The sequence below is a fragment of the Durotheca rogersii genome (genome assembly GCF_024521655.1).
Source record: "Durotheca rogersii strain YMJ 92031201 chromosome Unknown GGS23scaffold_4, whole genome shotgun sequence".
NCBI classification, from domain to species: Eukaryota; Fungi; Ascomycota; class Sordariomycetes; order Xylariales; family Xylariaceae; genus Durotheca; species Durotheca rogersii.
This window is the reverse complement of record NW_026251235.1, coordinates 540,003-560,332: the sequence shown is the minus strand read 5'-3', so window position 1 is coordinate 560,332 and position 20,330 is coordinate 540,003. Positions and strand designations below refer to the sequence as shown.

General features: G+C 57.6%; 4 protein-coding genes across 4 annotated transcripts; 3 read left to right on the top strand and 1 right to left on the bottom strand.

Annotated features, from left to right (window-relative positions):
- Positions 1-114: 114 nt before the first annotated feature.
- Positions 115-2,032, top strand: GGS23DRAFT_554225 (uncharacterized protein). The gene has a single exon (XM_051515520.1). The coding sequence runs from the start codon at positions 432-434 to the stop codon at positions 1,926-1,928; it is 1,497 nt and encodes a 498-aa protein (XP_051374521.1). The 5' UTR covers positions 115-431; the 3' UTR covers positions 1,929-2,032.
- A 3,605-nt stretch (positions 2,033-5,637) lies between these two features.
- On the top strand, positions 5,638-9,275 carry GGS23DRAFT_356002 (uncharacterized protein). The gene is made up of 5 exons (XM_051513186.1): positions 5,638-6,840; positions 6,894-7,741; positions 7,814-8,213; positions 8,324-8,722; positions 9,089-9,275. The coding sequence occupies exons 1-5, from the start codon at positions 6,285-6,287 to the stop codon at positions 9,094-9,096; spliced, it is 2,211 nt and encodes a 736-aa protein (XP_051374520.1). The 5' UTR covers positions 5,638-6,284; the 3' UTR covers positions 9,097-9,275.
- Positions 9,276-11,720: 2,445 nt separating this feature from the next.
- On the bottom strand, positions 11,721-13,680 carry GGS23DRAFT_355900 (maintenance of telomere capping protein 1). Its single transcript, XM_051513185.1, has 2 exons — positions 12,963-13,680; positions 11,721-12,846 (listed from the first exon to the last, which is right to left on the bottom strand). The coding sequence occupies exons 1-2, from the start codon at positions 13,549-13,551 to the stop codon at positions 11,810-11,812; spliced, it is 1,626 nt and encodes a 541-aa protein (XP_051374519.1). The 5' UTR covers positions 13,552-13,680; the 3' UTR covers positions 11,721-11,809.
- A 3,456-nt stretch (positions 13,681-17,136) lies between these two features.
- Positions 17,137-20,279, top strand: GGS23DRAFT_593980 (uncharacterized protein; the record flags this gene model as incomplete). Its single annotated transcript, XM_051518097.1, has 2 exons — positions 17,137-20,026; positions 20,101-20,279. The coding sequence occupies 2 exons, from the start codon at positions 17,137-17,139 to the stop codon at positions 20,277-20,279; spliced, it is 3,069 nt and encodes a 1,022-aa protein (XP_051374518.1).
- Positions 20,280-20,330: the final 51 nt, after the last annotated feature.

Here is a 20,330-nt window from a genome sequence, read left to right as displayed (position 1 = left end):
CCCATTCGTAAGAAATGAGGTTACTCTTACTTGATTGAATTACCGTATTAACATCTCGATTCCATTGCAGACGTACTGTCCATGGACTCGCTACTCCCTGTATGGTAGGTGATCTACACTCGTTACGCCGACCAACCGGTGAGGATCAAGGCCGTGTTATCTAGATCCATACGGACTCAACACTAGAAGCAGGCCATCGGTAGAGGAAGAACCAAAGCAAAAAACAATTACCGCACCTCACTTTTGTTGAGCCGGGTGCGAAGTGTCTAGCAAACCAGGAAGACGGTTATATACGAGCGAGAGAACGGCCGAAGACGAGGAGTTGACAGATCGCAACCTAGCCTATTCGCGCGGCTACTATGCAAGCAACTTAATATCACACGCTACAAAACATGGGAGTTTAGCAGGTAACCGTATTACAGAGCGGAACCATGTCTCAAGACTCATCCATTTCCGGCTGTCTGTCACGTCGACCTCTGGGGATCTTAGAGTCCTTTATGTTTCACCAGAGGGATATCGGTCAGCGCGTGGGCCGCGACCATTGGGCCTTCTGCATAGCGTTTCGCCTAACCTTCCCGCCCTCCATCGCGAAACCGATACCCTGCCTGCGGCGCGCATGGCAGGTCCTCCAGTGGCAGCATCCCGCGTTGGCGAATACGATCAGCAGCGATAGCGGGGGGCCCTATGTGACGGCCAGGCCCCTCGATGCTGAGTCCTGGGCTGACGACACGTTCGTCGTCGACCACACGAGTACAACCGCGAGGGACCTCTTGAGGACCCTTCTCCCCACGCCCACTGCCACCTGCCACTGGCTGTCCGCATCGTCGGAGCTTGTCCTTCACTCGTCGCACTGGCGCGTCGACGGCGTGGGAGTAGCCATGCTCTTGCACCAATTCATGGGCGCGCTGGCCCAAGCTGCGCAGCTGGGGCCCGAGGCTCCGCTGGAGGCTTTGGCGCCAGACTCCGGGCGCCGCCTATCGCTCATGCCGAGAATTGATGACCTATCGCGCCCGTCAGCCCGTGTAGGCGGTGAACAAGATGCCTTTTCCGCCGCTTTCGGCGAGATGCAGGCTAAGATCGCCCGCAGCGGACCCGGCATTGGGCTGCCTATCCGGCCGGGCTCCGCCGAGTCCGTGCCCGGAGCCACCGACTCCGCACTTACGCGCTTCGATGCTGCCACCACCGCCAAGGTCATGGCAGCCTGCCGCGCTAAGAAACTCACGATTACGGCCGCCATACACGCCGCAATCGTTCGCGCCACTGCCGGGTACCTTCAGAATCCGCCGGCTACAGCATTCACGTCGGTTCTGCTGGTTAATTTACGGCGGGCGCTGGACGTGACAGCCACGGCAGAGACCGAAGACATCTCTACGGTCGTCGGCTCGTTTTTCACGGGCCTTCCCGTGTGCATCGAATCGGTGCTTACCAAGGACGGCAAGAGGATCAAGGACTTCGATTCCATCGCCGACGATCTAGGGCAAGTTTACAACGAAGATCTTGTTCGTCTTCTCACCGCAAGGGACGGAAGCGGCCTGACGGCCGATCTCTTGGACCTGGGGGCACGGTACATCCAGCAGAAGGAGAAGACTCCGAGAGTGTCCGTTATCGAGGGCGCGCCACCCACGGAGACGCCTGAACTGAGCAGCCTGTGCATGATACATAAGTTGGTACAGACAGAGTACGGATCTGGCAGCTACGAGCGTGTCACGGTGGATGATATATGGATAGGCATCGAGATATATAACAGATATGTCCAGCTTCACGCCTGGATTTGGAAAGGTGAGCTGAGCCTTGGCGCGTGTTTCAACCAGAGCTTCTACGAGAAGGATTTCGTTGACGATTTCCTCAAACGGATAATGGAGGAGCTTCGGGAAGGGTGTGGGGTTGAGAAATTATTACACGGGGATATCCATACAGCCAAAATATAGGTCGGGAGGATAATACTAGGCAGGCATTATTATACGAATAAGGCAGTAAGGTCGTCAGTACGGCGACCTACTAAGGAAAGTCCTGAATAAATGCGGCTACCTACGGGATATTAAATATATAGATATAAGGTATTGTCGCGTAAAACGTAGACGCCCACATTACGCTATGCGGTATTATGTAGGCACACAAGGGCTGGTTCAGTTGCTATATGACAGATATATAGATATATTAAGGATATATCACCTCGGCCGAACGACCTGCCGAAGACTCTCGTGGCTCCTATTATAGCTTTAGTGTTAATACATGAGACTGTGTCGATACTGGGCTCGAGAACTATCCCAGGCATATTTCACGAATAAGCTGTTAGAATTCTTAATTACATCCTGTAACCATTATTTTAAAAATTAAACAAAACTGTTTATATCGATAAGCAGTAAATCTAAGAAGTTCTTACGTTAACTCAATTAATTTAATCAATCACGTCAGTACATCCTAAACTCTTTACATTTCTTTCCGACTTTTCAGAAGGGAAAATCGTTTGTATGTAAACTTATATTACCTAGGTGCAAAATACCTGGTCCGTGAAGGGCTGGCCCATGGAGGGGTAGCTTCACTTACTAGCCAAGCCAACCGGGATTTTGTTGAGCTCAGGTTGCGCTTCTAATCCTTCATAATAAGGGGGAACAAGGGTGCCGAACGGGAAGAGTAGTGATGGGCCGTTGTTCACCAAAATTCTGTCCCACCCAGGCCGCTTGCGCGGTAAAGGGATCCTGTAAACTGCAGCAGATCGCGGGCTCGATGATGGCGACAAGACGCCCGCGGAGAATTCCATCGCCAATGGCGCAGCTTGCAGACGGCTGACTGTTGACAGCGCAGACGCCGTGAGACTGTGATCGAGCCACCGTAGATTTTTTATGTGTCATGGACCCAAATATCTAGCATTGTAACGCGATGCCCCCAGTCTTACATATTTCTCCTAACAGGCCAATCGGACCATAACATCCGGGCGAGTCGATGATAAGAACATAGGATGCACCTCAGTGGGGGAGAGGCGGCATTAGTAACGACGCACTGTGTGCTCGTTGAAAAAGAAATTTAAAAAAAAAACCGTAGAAAAGCGAGAACTGGGCAGTTTTAACTGGCTGATGTAGAACTTGGAAGAAGCTGAAGACGGTTCATCGCTAGTAACTTACGTCGGAGTTCCAAATTCTTCCCGCAAGTGCATATTCGAAAAATAAATATGTGTGAAGAGTTATTGCGATCAGAAATTGTAGTTTTCACAGCTGCCTACCTGCTCGCTATATCAACTCTGCTGGAACTATTTCGCGTTCTTGGACACCGGCTACACACGGACATGTCGGCCTGAGTTACGGTTGGTTGCCATGGGTTTGGTATTTCTCTGACGACTTCCTTACACCCGCAACTGGCGGGACATCAAATTTGACAGGGAACAACTCATTAATAATACCATATTATTCTCTGGTTGAACAAAGCGTCATTCTGTTATTCGGGTGCAGCAAATAGCGCGCCGATGCGCCCGCCACCCCAGGAAAACAGGACACAGCAGTTGTCTGAAGGTGGCAGGAAGTACCGAGCCTATCCAGGGGGACAAGATAGTGTGAGTGTGTATGAATGAGGTAGGTAGACTGACTAGCTAACTTGAAGGAAGAAAAGGGAGTATGGAGCTAGCCTGTAAGTATACACCCACACCCCACCCAGGTAGTAGGCCAGGTTGCTCTCCCTATAAGGGGCAGCTCTTAGCCAAAGAGGCACTTAAGTTCCCTAATCCCGTAAACGAGGTATCTGGGGCCGCCTCTTGCTGGTCCTCGATGCTCGACTGCCTATCCCGTGGCGCTGATATGGGAGTCAGCGTCTGACTGGGAGAGATGATGGCGTTCGAGCTCTTGGAAAGGCCCAGTATCTGAGAGTGGGGGAACGTCAAAGTCCCAATCAGAGGGTAACTGATCGATAGCTGATCAAATCTTCTTAACGTGTAAGAGCATCCGCATCTCGTAGACATTCTTTGTAAAGCGTCAAGCTGTCCGCTTATCTTCCCCGGAGGATCGATCTCCGACGGTAAAATCGCCGACGAACGGGGAAAGCTCATCGAGCCGCTCTTGAGTGAGGGCTTCGAGCTTAAATCTTACGAGCAACCAGGCTCCGAACAAGAGTTAAAGGAATAGCGTTATTCCACCCTTTATTGATGCTTTTAACTAAGCGCTTAAGCTCGGGTGCACCGTACGTAGCGAGGCTACAGAGTGGGCAACAAATAAGGTGGTATCCCGCGTCACTCTAGCCTCGCTCCTATCTTCTAATATCCATTGACACGTTGAATCGAAAATATCATGGCGAAACAACGAGTTTTTAGAAAACGTCAATAGTTTCTCGCGGAGTAAGTTATGGCAGAGGGCTTTGTTCGCACCCGCGATACCGAGGTCGGATTTATCCATCAGTAAAACTAGCTTTGGCCACGAGTAGCGCCTTGTACCGTAGGTCCCCATATGTAGCAGCCATCTCATCTCTCGGCCTCTGGTCTCTAAGTGTAACAGAGCTAGCCCTACTAGCATTCGATCGTTTACGGCTGAGAGAAGATGACGACTTCTTTCTTATACCTAAGTAAACCCCCCATGTCGGGATCTTGTTCGAGGTAAACCCGTGGTCAGCACGCTTCTATTGCCCGGTGCGAAATGGGGTGGGTCTTATCGTAGTCGTCGTCGTCGTCGTATATTGGCGCGAGCGAGACAGTACCTAGGTGCTCGTCGCTTCTTCAGAAAACGACTGTCTGGATCAAGCTCGGGGGTAATTATGTTGGATTTCAGACGATCGCTTCTAGCGTCTGGATTTTCGCGGCTCGGGCGATGAGTTCGGGAGTTGGCGTCGGTTCCTATCGCTTGCGTTCAAGTTCGTGCCGTGGTGTGGGAGATGATCGGAGAGCAACAAGATGTAGAAGGGCAGGACTCAAAAGTCAAGATGGGAGCTCAATTGGTTCAAGGACCTCCGTGGCATTCGACTAATGATTGGCCGCCATGGCGGGTGGCCCCGCACTGTGCGATCCCGCCTGATTCTCATTTTCGATGATACCGTAGATGCGAAGTCGATAGTATCGACATAAATCTGCCTCTGGACTCTGATAACGAGAGGGCGAAGACGGCAGGATTCCCAGCATGGCTAGCGACGAGAAAACCAGAATCACAGCTGGTGTTGAAGCCCAGATCTTAAGATTGCCACGATTGGTCGAGGCATTCATTACCTAGGTACCTTATACTACACTGAGACTCGGGTTATCCCCCTCAGCTTCGGCCTCCACAGCGGGGCAAAGCGCCGGACCGTCAGGGGTTATGCCCCGCACTGGGGATCTCTCGAGCAACAAGAAGTCGACTTCTCTCGGGGGCTGGGCTCGTGCCGACCGGCATAAAATGATGGTATTTTGACGCCTTGATGTAAGGCCACGCCCGCTTATGCTCAGCATTCCTATCGGCCTGGAATCTACCTGAGGCCGACAACCGACGGGGTGCGATGATTCTGTGATTACCTAATCCCAGCACCCAGCCACCTGGTTAGCTAACCGACAGGTGGCTCAATGTGCCTTTCTAGGCACGTTGCCGCTGTCAGCTGGCTGGCAACAAGTGCCAAGCGGGAAACTTGCTCGGAATCGGCCCCCACCAGGCGATCCCCCCACCAACGACGCTACCGTACTCCACGAACTTGCTCATGTCATCTCTAGACGGTGTCAAGACAACGCCGGCGGGGAGTATGGTTCAGGAATGGTTAGGTTCGGTATGTGTACAACGCGTACGGAATTGCAGAAACGGTGGGCAGAGTATGGCTGGGGCGTACTCAGAAAGCCCAAGGGCCGCACGTTAGTCGATTAGCCCGCCGGCAGCAAGGCAGACAGACGACGCCCCAGAGGCGTTAAGCCAGTTCCAGCTTGTCGACTAGCTGAGCCTAGATTCATCCTCGCTACCCGGCACACCAGCAAAGCCACCTGAGGCTATGCATGAATCATTATACCTTCCTATCTAGCCACCGAATCTGACCTCCGAGCGATCCTGCTGTCGACCTCGCCTCCCCATACCGCCACATGGATCGTCGCTCGCCAGTTCACTGGAACAGTTCGTCCCGCAGACGTTCCCCCTCGTCATACCTTCCAACCCCCTGTACGGTTTGTCATCATCTCGACCTGCTTCATCAACCTGCTCGTTAACCTTCTCGTCATCTTACCTCCCATCATCATATCTCCCTCCGTGACATTCATCTCCTGGGCACATCACCACCGCGCCCAACGTGTCCCGCTGTCTGCGCCCGCCATCTGCCTTCCATCTACGATTCGCAGCTGCTGACCGCTTCTCCTCGCCATGGCTATCGTACCGATTTCCAGCCACGTGAGGTCTCCCGACTCCGGGCAAAAGGATAGCCGTAGCGAACCACCGCCGCAGTATACTGCTTTCGCTGAAACTGGCCAGTTACTTCCAAGCGTTGTCGACGAGCTGACATCGGCCTTTTCTGCCCTCGAGCTCCCGTCGCAGACCCAGGGTGTGAACCCCGACACCTGCCTGGTCCACCTTAAGCTTCTTGCCGCCTTCAGCAACTTGAAGGAGGAAGTGGGGTCCAACGACGGCCCCTGGGGCCTCTATGATGCGAGCATAACCTCCGGGGGCAAAGGGAAATCTGCAACCACCCCAAACGACCAAAAACGCGATGACGAGACCCGTGCCGGCTTGGCAAAACTCCGGGAGAAGCGGTGGGCGCTTTTCGTTGCGAGGGCCGCGGACCGATACGAATCCTGGTGGAGCAAACTCTCGACGAGCCGACTTACCGCTTTCGACCTGGACGAGAACTCCGAGGCGTACGGCACGTTTGCTTCCAGCGGCAATGCGCTTTCGTGGACCGAAAATATGCTGCCACCCCTGGGTAAGGCCGATAATAGCCGCCGTTGGCCAGGCTGTCTGCTGACGGTTGACCAGATGTCCTGATGGTATGGCACGCCCATATGCTGAACCCCAAGGCGTATCTCGAGGACTGCCTGCTGTATTGCCTCAACGGACTCTGGACGGCGGGTATGCCATGGAAGCTTATTAACGAAGCCATCGATACCAACTTCAACTACAACGTCTCGCAAGAATGCAAGAACGCTTGGGAGAACATCGTTGGCCGCAGGTGGGACAACGCTGAAGACCCGACCACCAAGGCACTCGAATGCCCCTCTTGCTTCGAGACCAACGGTGTACCGTGGACTACCTGTGGCCTGTCTGAAGATGGTGATAGCGGCGACACCAGCCTCGAAGGCGTAGGTTACGGGGACGGAACCTTCGTATACGATTGTCGCAAGTGCGGTAAGGTTCTCACGAGGGAGTTTCTCGAGGTCGGGAGGTTGGCGAAGGATGTACGACATCTTCTCGTCTACAACCGGCCCATGCCGGGCACCATACTAGACAAGCAGACGGGGATGCCGGAGAAGATGCCTACCGAACCTCTGATGAAGGCCAGGTTAGGTCGGACGTTCCCGAATAGGTTGATCCAGAACCACCTCCATGGCCAGATACAGCAACTGGTTAAGCCTGGGACGTTTCCGACGCCGTCGATGGATACCGTCCGTCTCCTGGTAGACGAGGCCATGAAGGACGAAAATATTATGAAACAGGTAGATGGGGTGGCGGGGAGCGATGCTTTGAAGAGCTATCGCCTCGGTATGTTGGCCCGCATACACACGCGCAGGATGCTATCGCGTTACCGGGGAAATTCTTCGCCTTTTGCCCTCGAGCTAAGTGGCGCGGTGCTACGGCAAGGTGTCTTCACAGAAAAGATGATGAAGGTAAAATTTTTTTCCCAAGCTCTCTATCCCCTATCTTCCTCGGCTCATTCCTCCTCCTCCTCTGCTTCTTAGATCGACTGGCTACACAGTCCCGCGGCGCGCGAGACGATGGATCGCCTGATCGGAAAATATCAGCGTTTCGTACTGATCATGGGGCGATACCCCAAATCTACCGCTGTCCCAACCCTCGACGTCGACCTGGCCTGGCATACGCACCAGCTGAGCCCCGCTCTGTATGCCCATGCCATGTTGTCCAAGACACGACGGCTGATCGACCACGACGACAAGATCGACGAGAGTAAGCTTAGCACCGCCTTTGAATGGACCAGTAAGGTGTACCAGCAAATTTACGGCGAGGTGTACTCCGAGTGCACGTGCTGGTACTGTGAGAGCATCCGGGCGTCGCATATATCGTCTATAGGGAGTATGTTGGGAGTGTCGCAGAACGAAAAGAGTATGTGTTTTTTTATCGGTAACTACTATCATTCCTCCCCCTTTTCCCTAGTCACATTTCCGCTGCTCCTCATTACCTACACCAGACGGGCCCATTTCCCGATGAACTCACAATCCTACCACCTATAGTATCCGAGAACTTTTACAAGTCAGGCCGCGCAGAGCTCTGCCCACCGGGCAACTCGGCACACATATCAGCACACAATGCTGTGCGCATGAACGTCGCGGACGTGCACCAGAACGCCGTACGCCGCCGCCAGAGCCTCGCGCACCAGTATCATCTTAACCTGAACTACGACCGTGCGCAGCGCCGTGCGCGCCGCAAGGGCCGCGACCTGCCGCCGAGGGAGGAGTATTATACGTCCTACTGGGGGCAACCGTACATGATCTACGGCCCGTATATGTCTCCCGTGTATCCTGCACCCAGTCTCTATCCCAACGGGGACCCGGGGACAGACTCGTGCGTGGACGGCCACAACGGTGGATGTGGCGGAGGGTGCGGCGGAGGATGTGGAGGGGGGTGTGGCGGCGGCGTAAGTTTCCGTCTTCTCCCCCCCGTGTTATCTATGCAAGTAACGCCTGCTGATTCTTTTCTTCTTCGTGTCCGGTTTGCAGTGTAGCGCCTCCAAATCAGCCTGCGGTGGAGGCGGCGGCGGCGGCGGGTGTGGCGGCGGGGGATGCAGCAGCGGAAGTGTAAGTCCCCCAGTCCTCTCTCCCTATTCCTCGCGATTGCGGTATTCATTTTCGACGTCCTACCTTGTGATTCCTTCCCGTCTCCACCATGTAGCCCTTTCCCTTCCACCAACAGCCGCTGGCTAGTAAGCGAAGCTGCCCGTCGAGTGTTGCTAATGACTCGTCTTCCTCGCGTGGCGTAGTCTGGAGGCGGAAGCGGAGGCGACTAGACTCATTCCGGAGTCTGCTCGACAGCTGCTGGCTCGCGAAAATGCATAGCCGGCTTGGACGAGGTTGATTACGGAGGTTTGCTCGGATACGGAGAGGAGGACATCGTTGCGCACGTGTATAGCGTGCCGGGCCTAACTGCCTACCGAAAGATAACCAACGAAGCGCCCATAAAGTTGTCTGGAGATACAGGCAACCGAGAGAAGAATGAAAACAGAATCGGGGGGTTTTTATTTCTCTCTTTGCTCCGGCCACTCTCACTTTACTAGGAGGATTCGGCATTTGCAGCAGTCTTCTCTTTGTACGCATACATGCAGCAAGGTAGCTAGCTAGGTATACCGCGATCATCACATTTACATTATGCCTCGGCGGCTTCCCCGGCCGTGTTTGCCGTTCGCCCCGTCGCGTGCTGAGTCCGCTATCCGTCCCCACATACCCGGAGCGTGCCAACCGAGGGAAAGGGGGGCTAGGACGGGGGATGAGGCTTGCGTGAACTGTGCGAGAATAGGCAGACACACCGCGGGGGATATAGTACGGACTTGCGCAGGATTTCTACGCTGGCTCTACGTGCCTAGCTAGGAGGGCAGAGGCGGTAGACGCGACTGAGTTGCGATCGAGCGCTGTAGGCGCGCGTTGGGGGGCGTAGAGGTAGGTGGACACGGGATGGGTGCGTATGTGTATACACATGGATATGTCGATACCTCCTCGTCGGACGACGCCCGTATGGCCCCCTGTGCTATCGTAGGCACGGCCGCAGGTTAGAGAGGACGACCCGCGGACAGGCTCAGGAGACAGGGGACGGCTGCGGCTCTGCCTCCTGCTCTCCGGCGGGTTTCGTGTCGTGGCGGGACGCAGGGCCAGGCGGGGACACTCTGCCTGGAAACGGCGTACGCGCGGGCTGCGCGTAGGAAGGGTAGAGGGGTCGATAGTTGGTTCTTACACGCACACGCACACACATACACACACACAGAGAGACCGGGATATAAACATATATACCACCCTCTCCACACCCCCCCCCCCACCAAAACCCTGGGTATATAAAAAAAGATCATCCTATATAAATGTAGGAACTCCTGGAGCCCCGCTCGCGTAGCACTGCGCGCGCTCGCGCCCGCCCCTGCTACCGGAGCAGCAGGCCGGGGCGACGCGCGCGGGGGAGGCGAGCGCGGACTATGATGGTCCGGGGCCGCGCGTGGGCGCCTCTTTTCGCTCTGGCAGCGCCCCCGTGCGCCCAGGCCCTCTCGCGCGGGCACCGCGGCGCAAGACGCGTCGCGGCGGCGAGAGCCGCGCCCGTCGGCCGGCGGCCGGCGGGGCAGACTACGTCGCGCGTGGTCGGGTGGCCTGGGGACGGGGCTTGCTGCGGTGGGTAAGGGGGGTAGGGGATGAGGGAGCGGGGGGAACGGGGAGGAGGCTGGACGGTGAAGGCGTGGGGGGTATAGGTAGGTAGGCAGTCTTCTCCCGGGACGCGCACGAGGGCGGTCGGATGCAGAGAGAGAGGGGAGAGGGCGAGCGCCAGGCAGGGCATCCCGAGCTCCGCGTTGAAGTCCTCGCACAGCAAGCAAACTCAGCTTCCACGCCCTTTTCCCGCGAGGATTGAGGTACTTGGTGCCGGCCAGCCTCGACGTCGCTCACCTCCGCTCTCTCTCCTCTTCCCCATCACCGTCTCCCTCTCTTCCCGCATCCCCATCTCACCCACCCCTCTCCTCCGGGCGGAAACGCGGTGCGCGCGTGTAGGGGGGCGAAGCGGAGAGAGAAAAGTGTGTGTGAGTAGGGTAAAGAAAAAAGAGCCAACACTCGGACTAAATAGGTACCTAGAAAAAAGGAAAATTTTAAGCAGGTATCCAGGTACCACCCCACAACGGCTTATCTGATGGAGAAATGTGCGCACGGGCCCTCACCCCCGGCCAGCTGCCCGATCGGCTCGCCAGTCGTCACGGCCCGCCGGAACGGCCCGGCCGCGACGTGCCCTGACTCTGCCTACCTACCTTACCCCCTTGCCTCCCGTCGGGAAGCGTGTTGCGCCGCAGCACGTCGCGCCAGCTCTCGTCCCGTCCTCGTTCGTGTTGTCGTGCGATGGTACGACCAACGCGTTTGTGCGAACGGGGGGTCCAGCATACCTAGCCCACTTACCTAACAACTACCTACCTACCTGTCCGCCCGCCTCTCAGATCCCCTCGTAAGCTCCGTCGTCGTCGAGACCCGGGGGAAAGAGCGCCAGGAGATTGATATACCGAGACAGGCGGGCACTCGGGCGGACGGCGTTTCTACGAAGCCGGCGTAGCACAGGGCAAGCTGGGCCGCCTGGGAGAAACCTGGCGTCGGGACGGGTCGGGCTCGGGCTGTGATGCGGGGGGACCTAGGTAGTGATGCATCCGCGTAGCAGCAGCTATCCCCCCGGCTCTACTGTGCAGCCTGTGTCTCCCGCACGTCGCTTAGAATACGCAGTCTCGGGCGGCCTCGAAATAACCGACCCGTCGGCCTATCGTCGTAAAACGCAGGTAAATAAACTCCGTTGCGAAGAGAGCGGGGGAAACTAAAACGACGCGTCGTATTGCAATCGACGAGCATCGGTAACTACACCGTAGGAATAAAAAAAGCATGAAGAGCAGAGGCACTCCCTACCTACATGCACCATACCTTCGTCCGTCGTTCCCTCGCCGTAGATACACATCTCCCCCGTATACCCCTACACCCCTATCCTCGCCCTACTAAGAATCAGATCAGGCCGGCGCGCGCCGCCTCGCCGCCGCCCTCCTGCAGGAGCGTCTCGACCTTCTGCTTGCCCTTGCCGAGGCCCAGCGCGCCCTCGCCGACGCCCATGCGCCGCGCCACGTAGCGCTGGGCGACGACGCCGACGGCCAGGCTCAGCGCCTCCTCCACCCACTCGGCCGCCCACTCGCGCGGGTCCACGCCGCCGCCCTCCACCACCTCGCGCAGCTCCTCCGGCACGTGCGCGCTCGCGCCCCCCTCCGCCGCTGCCGACGGCCCCTCGCTGTCCCCGCTCGCCGGCGTCGGCGCCGTCGCCGCGTCCAGCCACCGCGCCCACTTCGCCGGCATCTGTTGGCTCACCGCGCTGTACCGGATCTCGTGCACCGGGTCGAGCACGTGCACCGCGAAGCACACCTGCGCGTCCGCCGCGCTGTCGTCGTCGTCGTCGTCGTCGTCGGCGCCCGTGTCCGCCACCGCGCTCGCCTCCCGCTCCGCCTCGTCGGCCGCGCCGCCCGCGAACAGCGCCGGGTCCGCGTCCGTGGTGATCGGCTGCACCGCCAGGAAGATGTCGCTCGTCCGCACCGGGTTGTCCTCGCTGACGGGCTCGAGCGCGCGCTTCTGGGCCTCGGCGACGCCGCCCAGCGCCTCGAAGTAGTCGTGCGCGTAGCTCTCGGCGCTGACGCGGCACAGCTTCGTGCCCTCGACGAGCCCCTTCACCGCGCCCAGGTCGCGCGGCGAGCCCCCCTGGCGCCACCAGGGCCCGTCCCGCCAGCCGGCCGAGCTCGACGAGCCCCGGTAGAAGGCGGCGTCGGACGACCGCCGGGCCGTGTTCTCGAGGCCGCGCTGGACCACGAGCAGGTCGCCGCCCTCCACCTGCGACATCACCCGGCTGAAGACGCCGTAGACGAGCGGGTCCAGCGACGGGTAGCCGACGATGTCGTGGGTGATGTGGATCAGCAGCCGCTCGTGCGAGGAGATGGGCGGGGCGAGCGTATGGAGGATGTCGGCGAAGGTGGGTAGGGCACGATGGCGCAGGCCGTCGCCTGTCATCCGGGTCGTCAGCCGCAGGAAACCATCGGGTATACCCTCGCAGAAATGAAGCGGGAAGAACAGGCACAGACTGGACTGGGGATAGGCGTTGCCAACGTTCGATACTCACCCAAACCTCGCAGGGCCCCCACGTTGCCTCTAACCTGCTCGGCCCATTTCTTGGCTTCCTCGTTCTGCTGGATCTCCTTGTACGCGGCCTCGGCCTGCTTTATCGCCGCATTCGCAGTAGCGCTGGCCGTAGCAAAGATGCCACCCCACCACCCGCTTCCAGCAGCGGGGGCCGTCTGTTCGACAGACCCCTTCTTCTCGGCGTCCTGGGGCTCAGAGCTGGTGGCGCTCGGGGTGAAGCTGGTACGCAGGGAGCGGGTGCTCTCGACGGATTTGCGCGCGGCATTGGCTGGCCTGTCTTCGGAACGGCGGACGGCGCCTGGCGGCGGGGTTGCAGTGCTGGTCCGCTTGGGCGCTTTCGAAGCGGACGTATCTTTGACGCGAGGGGTGTGCGGTCGGGCCGGCTCTTCGCTGCCGAGTTCGTTCTCCAGCTCGGCGAGGATGTCCTGCTCTTGCTTGTCGCCGCGGGCTTTGGATGCGGCCGACTTGGATTTGCCGGCGGACTTCTTGACCGTGCTCTTGTCGCTGATGTCGCCGAAGAGCTCCCCCAGCTCGTCGGCGGTGGACGCCTTCGATCGCTTGGCCGACATGTCGGATGCAGCCGGCGGCAGTCGGTGGTCGGTAGCTTATGGGTGTTTGCAAGAATAGCAGCACGGCGATAACAGGTGGTTGAGATGGCGGAAAGACGAGCAAATGATGATGGGATGGGCAGGAAATGGAGGGTCGAGGTGCGACGAGTCGAGACTTTCCGGAAATGGACTATATGGGGAGTGGTCGCGATTGGCGGTGTCCGGTAGCGGGAGCAGCGGGGTGTTGGCGGGTGGCTACGAGTGCTGTTACGTGCTATAAGTGGCGGTACATGGGGGGGCTGGTTAGGTACCCACCTTGTCCCGGCAGGGGTTACGTCGCGGGTCTCAGTGATGTACCTAATGTAGGTGATATGATGCGCTCTACTGGACCGGGCGGCGGCGGACCAATGGAATGCCGCAGCCGTTGGTTGGTAACGCCGGCCGTGCCTCTTCCCCTTGTGTTTTCCCTGCGTCTTCCCACCGGGCGCCTCGTCGTACGGGCTGGCTCCGGCGACGATTCGCCACCAGCGGCAGCCGGGAGTTGGGTAGCGAAAGACGGCATGGTCGATGGCGTTCCGCGATACGAGGAGCCAGGGCAGCAGCAGGATAGTAGAGCCGAACACGTAGAGCAGGCCAAGAACCGGCCGAGGTCTATAACAGAGGCAATCCGAGAGCAGCTGGTGACGTAGCAGCCACGGTCACACGGCAGAAGCAGAAGTCAGGCTGTGCGATGGACGTCTATAGGAGCGGGAGGCATGCGTATGTGCGGGTTCGAGATGCTATGCCGCCGCCCACGTATCCCATCGTCAACAGGCAGATGCAGCCGCAACGATACACCAAACCACAGCTAGTTACATGAGGTGCACGGGAGATAGCTACCTACATCCTGCACAGGCGCCTTTACAGAGTAAGGTACCTAAGCTAGGCTATGTTATGCCCCCGCGTGGAGGTAGGTGGTGATTGGCAATGGCGATATCGACCCGTGGTGGTGGGTTCGGTAGGTGACTAACGTGGGAGGCATCGACAGCGGCAACGGGATCATCGGTATGATCTGTATCATCAGTATAACCTGTGTCAGCAGTAGGATCTGTATCAATGGTAAGGTATGTATCAGAAGTAGGATGTGCTGTCGTTGCAGTGGTAGTGATCGCGAAGACGGGAGTGCTGGATTACCTAGATAGGTACCTCCCAAGGTAGCAGTACCGGTACCACCCAGGGTACCTCGCATGCGGCGGCAAACAGGCAGGGGTTACAGGTACCCGAGGGAACAAGTGCAGGGTCTCGGCGAGGGAGTCGGGGCACGGGATCACCCAAGGGCTGGCGGCGGATGATGAAGGAGCTTGTCGTCACCATCAGCGGGTTGCCCAGATCAGCGGACGCCCAGAGGCTACGAGATACGTACCCACAGGCGGCCAACGCTAGACCGCATCGGGGCCAAAGGGAGCATTCTGACCTCCAGCGTGTTATCCCATTGGCTGGAGACCTCTGCCCGCCATGCAGCCGGCGTAGTGGCTGGTATCTCCCGATCAGGACACGCTCTGTGGCTTGAATCAGAGACCGTGGGTACGTGGGCGGGTTGCCTGGGTTAACGGGCGATGCTGGGGCCTCACGCCGGGAGGTACGTGGTGGGTACCGCTGCGACACCTTGTCGGGACGAGCGCAAAAAACCTGACACAAGTCGCTACGTACCCAACTTACTATGCGCTGGGTACACGTGAGATACCTGCTGTGTGGATAGCTGGGCGGGTCGCGCACATGTACCTGCACATGTACCACGCCCCCGACAGCTTGACGGCACCGCCTGTGCAATTTGCTGGTTTGGGCGTGTATTCAGGAGGTAGGTAGATGTAGCTTGATGTCGACTTTTCACTCCTCCGCCGTTGCGTATCGCGCCGTCGGGCCAAGTATTGGATTCACCATCATTTCCATTTTCGCTTCTCCCTCTCAAGCTCTGATTTCGATGCCCGGCGACGCATCGGCTTATATTGGAGTATTCTCTCGATCTTCTTTCCTGACCTTGCCGCACGAGCTTATAGTCATTTTCCTCCGTGATTCTGGTCTGCCTTGCTGCTGCGACAGGTACCCAGGTAGCCGAGAGAGGTCCATCCTCCATTCAATCTCTCTCTCTCTCTCTCTCGGCCGCTGCTGTCTCTCTCTCTCACGCACGAACACACGCTGTCTTCCCCAGACCAGCTCCTTTTATCTCGTCCCGCGCTGCCATCCTGGCACACCACCCGCAACCACCGACAACCGCACACATACCTTTGCCCGTCGCCTCTCTCTTCTTACATCACGCACAAAACCCGCCAGCCTGATCCGGCGCTTCGCAAAATTGCTGCGAGTCGCCTACCTGCTAGTTAGCACACACTAGCTAGCAGGTATCGCATGCCAACCAGCTTGAGCCGCTCTTCTTAAATCTACTCTACCCTCCGCTATATCTCACTCCTGCCACCACTGCTGCCACCTCCACCTCGCCAGACTCTTCCTCTCTACTCCCTACTTGTGATATATACCCCTACTCGATCCTCCTCTCCACCTGGTCATTGCCGTTCTCTCTCTCTCTCTTCGGACATCCCGCCTTGACCGCTTACAGCCTCTCTCTTCCGGGAGAAATCCTCTCGCGGCGTCGCCCACGGGTTACTATCAGCATCCAGTAAGTCAGGTTCTCCCGTGCTCAGCATATTTGCCTATCAATCTCTCCGTCTATCCTGCCTTGCCTGCTTTTGCCCCCCTTACTGCCTGCCCACTACCTGATCTGCCCACACCTCCCCGTCCGTCGTCGACCCTGATACTACTCTCATCGAGAATCATCCCCTCTGTCTCTCCTGTCCTGTCTCCCCCTCTCCTTCTCCCTCTCTCTCTTCTCTTTATACCTAGAAAGTCCATACACGCAGATATCAGCACCTACAGACGCCCATACATGCCCGCATGCACGCACCTAGCATACGTACCTACGTGCAGACGTTGACTGGAGGATCCACGTCTAGGTACACGCCTGGGTAACACGGCTGGATCCACGCCTACTTCTTTGCCGGAGGTGTCTCTTGGCTTGCGTACCTCTCCCTCCCGACTAAGAAATCCATTCACTCATCTGTGTACCTGTCAACAACACCCATTTTTTCCCTTTTCCCCACGTCTTCGTTTCTGCGCCTTGCGACAGCTCGAATCGAGGCGAGTTATCACGCCCGATCTGGAATTTTCTGTCCTGCTCTCTTTTTATTTTTTCACTGCTTGACGCAATCCTCTTCCCTGGTCTCTCCGCCGACCGCGCGCGCCTCGGACGTGCTGTAGTCTTTCGCCTTAGGCCCTTTCTCCACTTACATAATCTCCGAACCAAAAGCTCACTTTTCACTTTTACACTGATTCAACTTACACCCGCCTTCGCCCCGACTTCACCCACCGACCTCACTAACACCCGCAGCCAGACTGCCGCATCAGATCCCTCCTCTAGTAGTCCTCATGGATTCTCCAGGCTCTGCCCGAGCGCGCAGTCGCTTTTCTATTCACAAGCGCTCTTCATTCCCCACCACCCAATCATCTCCTAACCCGGACCCGGTTGATCTCGCCGAGCAGCCTTCGTCAATCACCCCTTCTCAAGTCCCGAGCATGGCTTCTTCCTCTTTTACCTTCGAGGTCCCTAGTCCCCCCTCTCTGAGGGGAACCCGGATGCGTACTCGTCAGGTCGAAGGCGCCGCCGCCGCTTCGGATGATGCCGATAGCAAAGGTGGGCGTTTCCTGCGAAAGCGAGCTCGCGTGGACTACACTTTCGACCAGCCCGACGACGAGGAGAACCAAAACGCAAAAAGTGCGCCCATCACTACGCGCGCTCTAAAGCGACGCAAGACTGACGTCGCCACCATTGACGCCGACGTGGAAGATGAGGCCGAGGCTCGAAGCAAGCGACGCGCTTCCGAGCAGCCCCAGTCGTCTTCGTCCTTGTCGTCATCACGCCGACGCAACCCTTCTCGAAAGTCTACCACTGTTGAGCCTCAGCCTTACGTCCCCGAGCAGCAGGGGGACGATGTGCAAGACACCATCGAAGTGGGAGGCCATCAGAGCGACGAGTCTGATCTCTCCGTCCACAAGCGAAGTAGCACTGGCTCTCACCCGGGCTCCGAGGCCCCACTTCGAAATGTTAGCAACTCATTCGAAGCTTCCCACCCTTCCCCATCTTCTCAAACCGCACAGCCTCCTCCCTCATCTCCCCCTTCTCAGTCCTCTCAGCCCTCCCAGCCTCAGACCAACAACAACCCGCCTATCCAAGAAGCAACCAAAAAACCTGCCGAGCGCCAAGAGCCACAGGGCGAAGCGAAGGCTCCCGAGAGTTCCGCTTCGCACGCCCAACATCATCAAGTCAATGGGGACAGTAAAGATGAAGACGAGCCGAACTCTTTAGAGTATCTCACGCCATACATCGCAGGCTCCCGCGTCTACTACCCCGACTACCCGGAAACCGAGCCTGAACCCGAACCTGAACCCGAGCCTAAGCTGGAGGCTGAAGTGGAAGCTGGACCAGAGGCTGAACCAGAAGCCGACCCGGAGGGTGAGGCTGAGGCTGAGGCTGAGCCAGAGCCAGCCGACCCAGAGGAGGAGGCTGAGCCGGACGCGGATGCCGAATTAGAGCCTGATGCAGCGAACGAAAACGGGGCTGAAGAGGCTGCCGGTGATGACCAGCCAGCGGCCGACGACCAGGCAGATGGCGGTGCTGTTGTAGAAACCGACGCCAATTCTCCCTCCGCATCCGCAGAGGCAGCCAATGCCAATAACCTGCCCGTTGTGAAGAAAAAGTTTGCCTTTAAAAAAACGAGACAGGCAACTGACTTCACCCAACTGTTCACGGATGTCAAGTCCTTGTCCCCCAACGAGCTACATCGTAGGGTCGAAGCTGCAACCTGGGCCCTTGTCGCATGGCAGAACGAGTATAACGAACTGCGAAAGGTTACAGACGATTACGATAACTCGGTGCGCTATCACAAGGAGGAGGAGTCATTCGAGCGCCGCTTCAACATGGCAGTCGGAAAAAACCCTGCAGCCAATCCACTCCGGAAGGAATTTGTCGTCAAGGGTATCAGAGCCCCAAAGACGGAAGATCCCTTAGTCGCATATACCCGTCAACAAGACAGGATCATGGCAAATGTCTACGGCTTCGAGTACGACCCCAGGGATGACAAAATGGGCCAGCAGGATCCCATTGCCCAACGCACCGGCCTAGGTCGCAATGGACGATTACGCGAGAGGCCCAGACAAACCGCAAAAGCAGCCGAGGCAGACGATCCCAATATCGTCCAAGGAAAGCGAACTAGAAAACCGCCGACGGCGCCTGATAGGGGGTCGACCGTTAGTAGAGGATCGACCCCGGCACCGACGCAACGCGGACGACGTCGTGGAAACCAGGCACCCGCCCCAGACGCAGATGCTGAACAAACCCAAAAGCCTGCAGCGCCAAATTCCGTGCCGGAGCCTGCCGACCAGGAAGCCCCGAAGAAGAAGGGAAGGGGTGGTCGCCCTCGCAAAAATGCTATCACGGAACCAGCACCGGAAATCAAACCCACTCCAACAGCCGAAGAAGAGCAGGCCGAAGCGGGCCCCGAGTTGCACCCCGAACCGGAGTCCAAGCCGCAATCCAAGTCGGGAGCTAAAGCAGGAGCTAAGCCGCAACAGAAGACCCGTATCAGACTCGAGTCAAAGCCAAAGCCAAAGCCGGAACCCACGCCTGAGCTGACACCGAAATCAAAGAGAGCAGCCGGCTCTGTTGCGGAAGAGGAACAGCCCTCCCGCAAGCGTAGACGCAAAGCGGCCGAACCCACCCTTACGCCTACTCCTCTCCCCGCAGACGAAGGGGATGCGGCGGCGAACGGTACCAACTTGCAGGCTCCTACGAAAGTGACCCCACGAAAAAGAGCCTCCCGAAAGGCGGACAACCCGTCGACATCCTTAAATACGACGTCATCTACGGCCGCGAACCAGGCCGACGAGCCTCGCCCTCTAACCGCTTCATCGACTGCGACTGTTGAGACGGTGGCCTCCAACGGCTATCAGCTCCGCGAAAAGCGTCAGAGGAAATTCACCCTAGATGTCAACGAAGAAGACGGGATCGGTGAGCCTAAGACCAAGCGCGCCAGACGTGCAGCACCGAAGAAGACTGCCAAGGCCGAAGACATCGCTCCCGCACCAGAGCCTGCTCCCCCCGCGCCGCGAGGGTCGGAGGCTGGCTCTATACTCAAGCCTCATACCATAATCAAGCTGAAGGTTCCCCATCCACATAATGCCGCCCGTCCCACTTCAACACCTACTGCATCCGGCACACCATCCCTTGCTCCGTCCAGCCTCTCGACCGCATCCCACGTGAATCACATCAACGGAACCAATGGCAATGTTCTCGCCAATGGAATTCACGAAAACGGTGTCGTGGCCGACGGAGAATCCGGTGCAGTGGACCCTACGAAGGATTACAATTCCATGACGAAGTCCGAGAAGATGTCATTCTCCATGAAAGGTATGCTAGATCCTCAACGCCGACACGTTTTCGTCGTATGGAGTAAATGAAATACTGACGTGAGATGGCAATAGCTCGATGGGCATCGGGATCGATGGGCACCGCCGTCGCAAAACGACGTGCCACCTTGGCTGCCAAGAAGCAGAGCGCCAGAACGCCTGCGCCTAACAACGCCGAAAACCAAGCGCCGACAGCCGCGTATGCCCTCGAGAACCACAGGAACCATGGCCCTGGCGGTATGGGGCAACTATAAAGAAACCCCATCATCAACCGCAGACGCGATACCGCAGACGCGATATCCGAA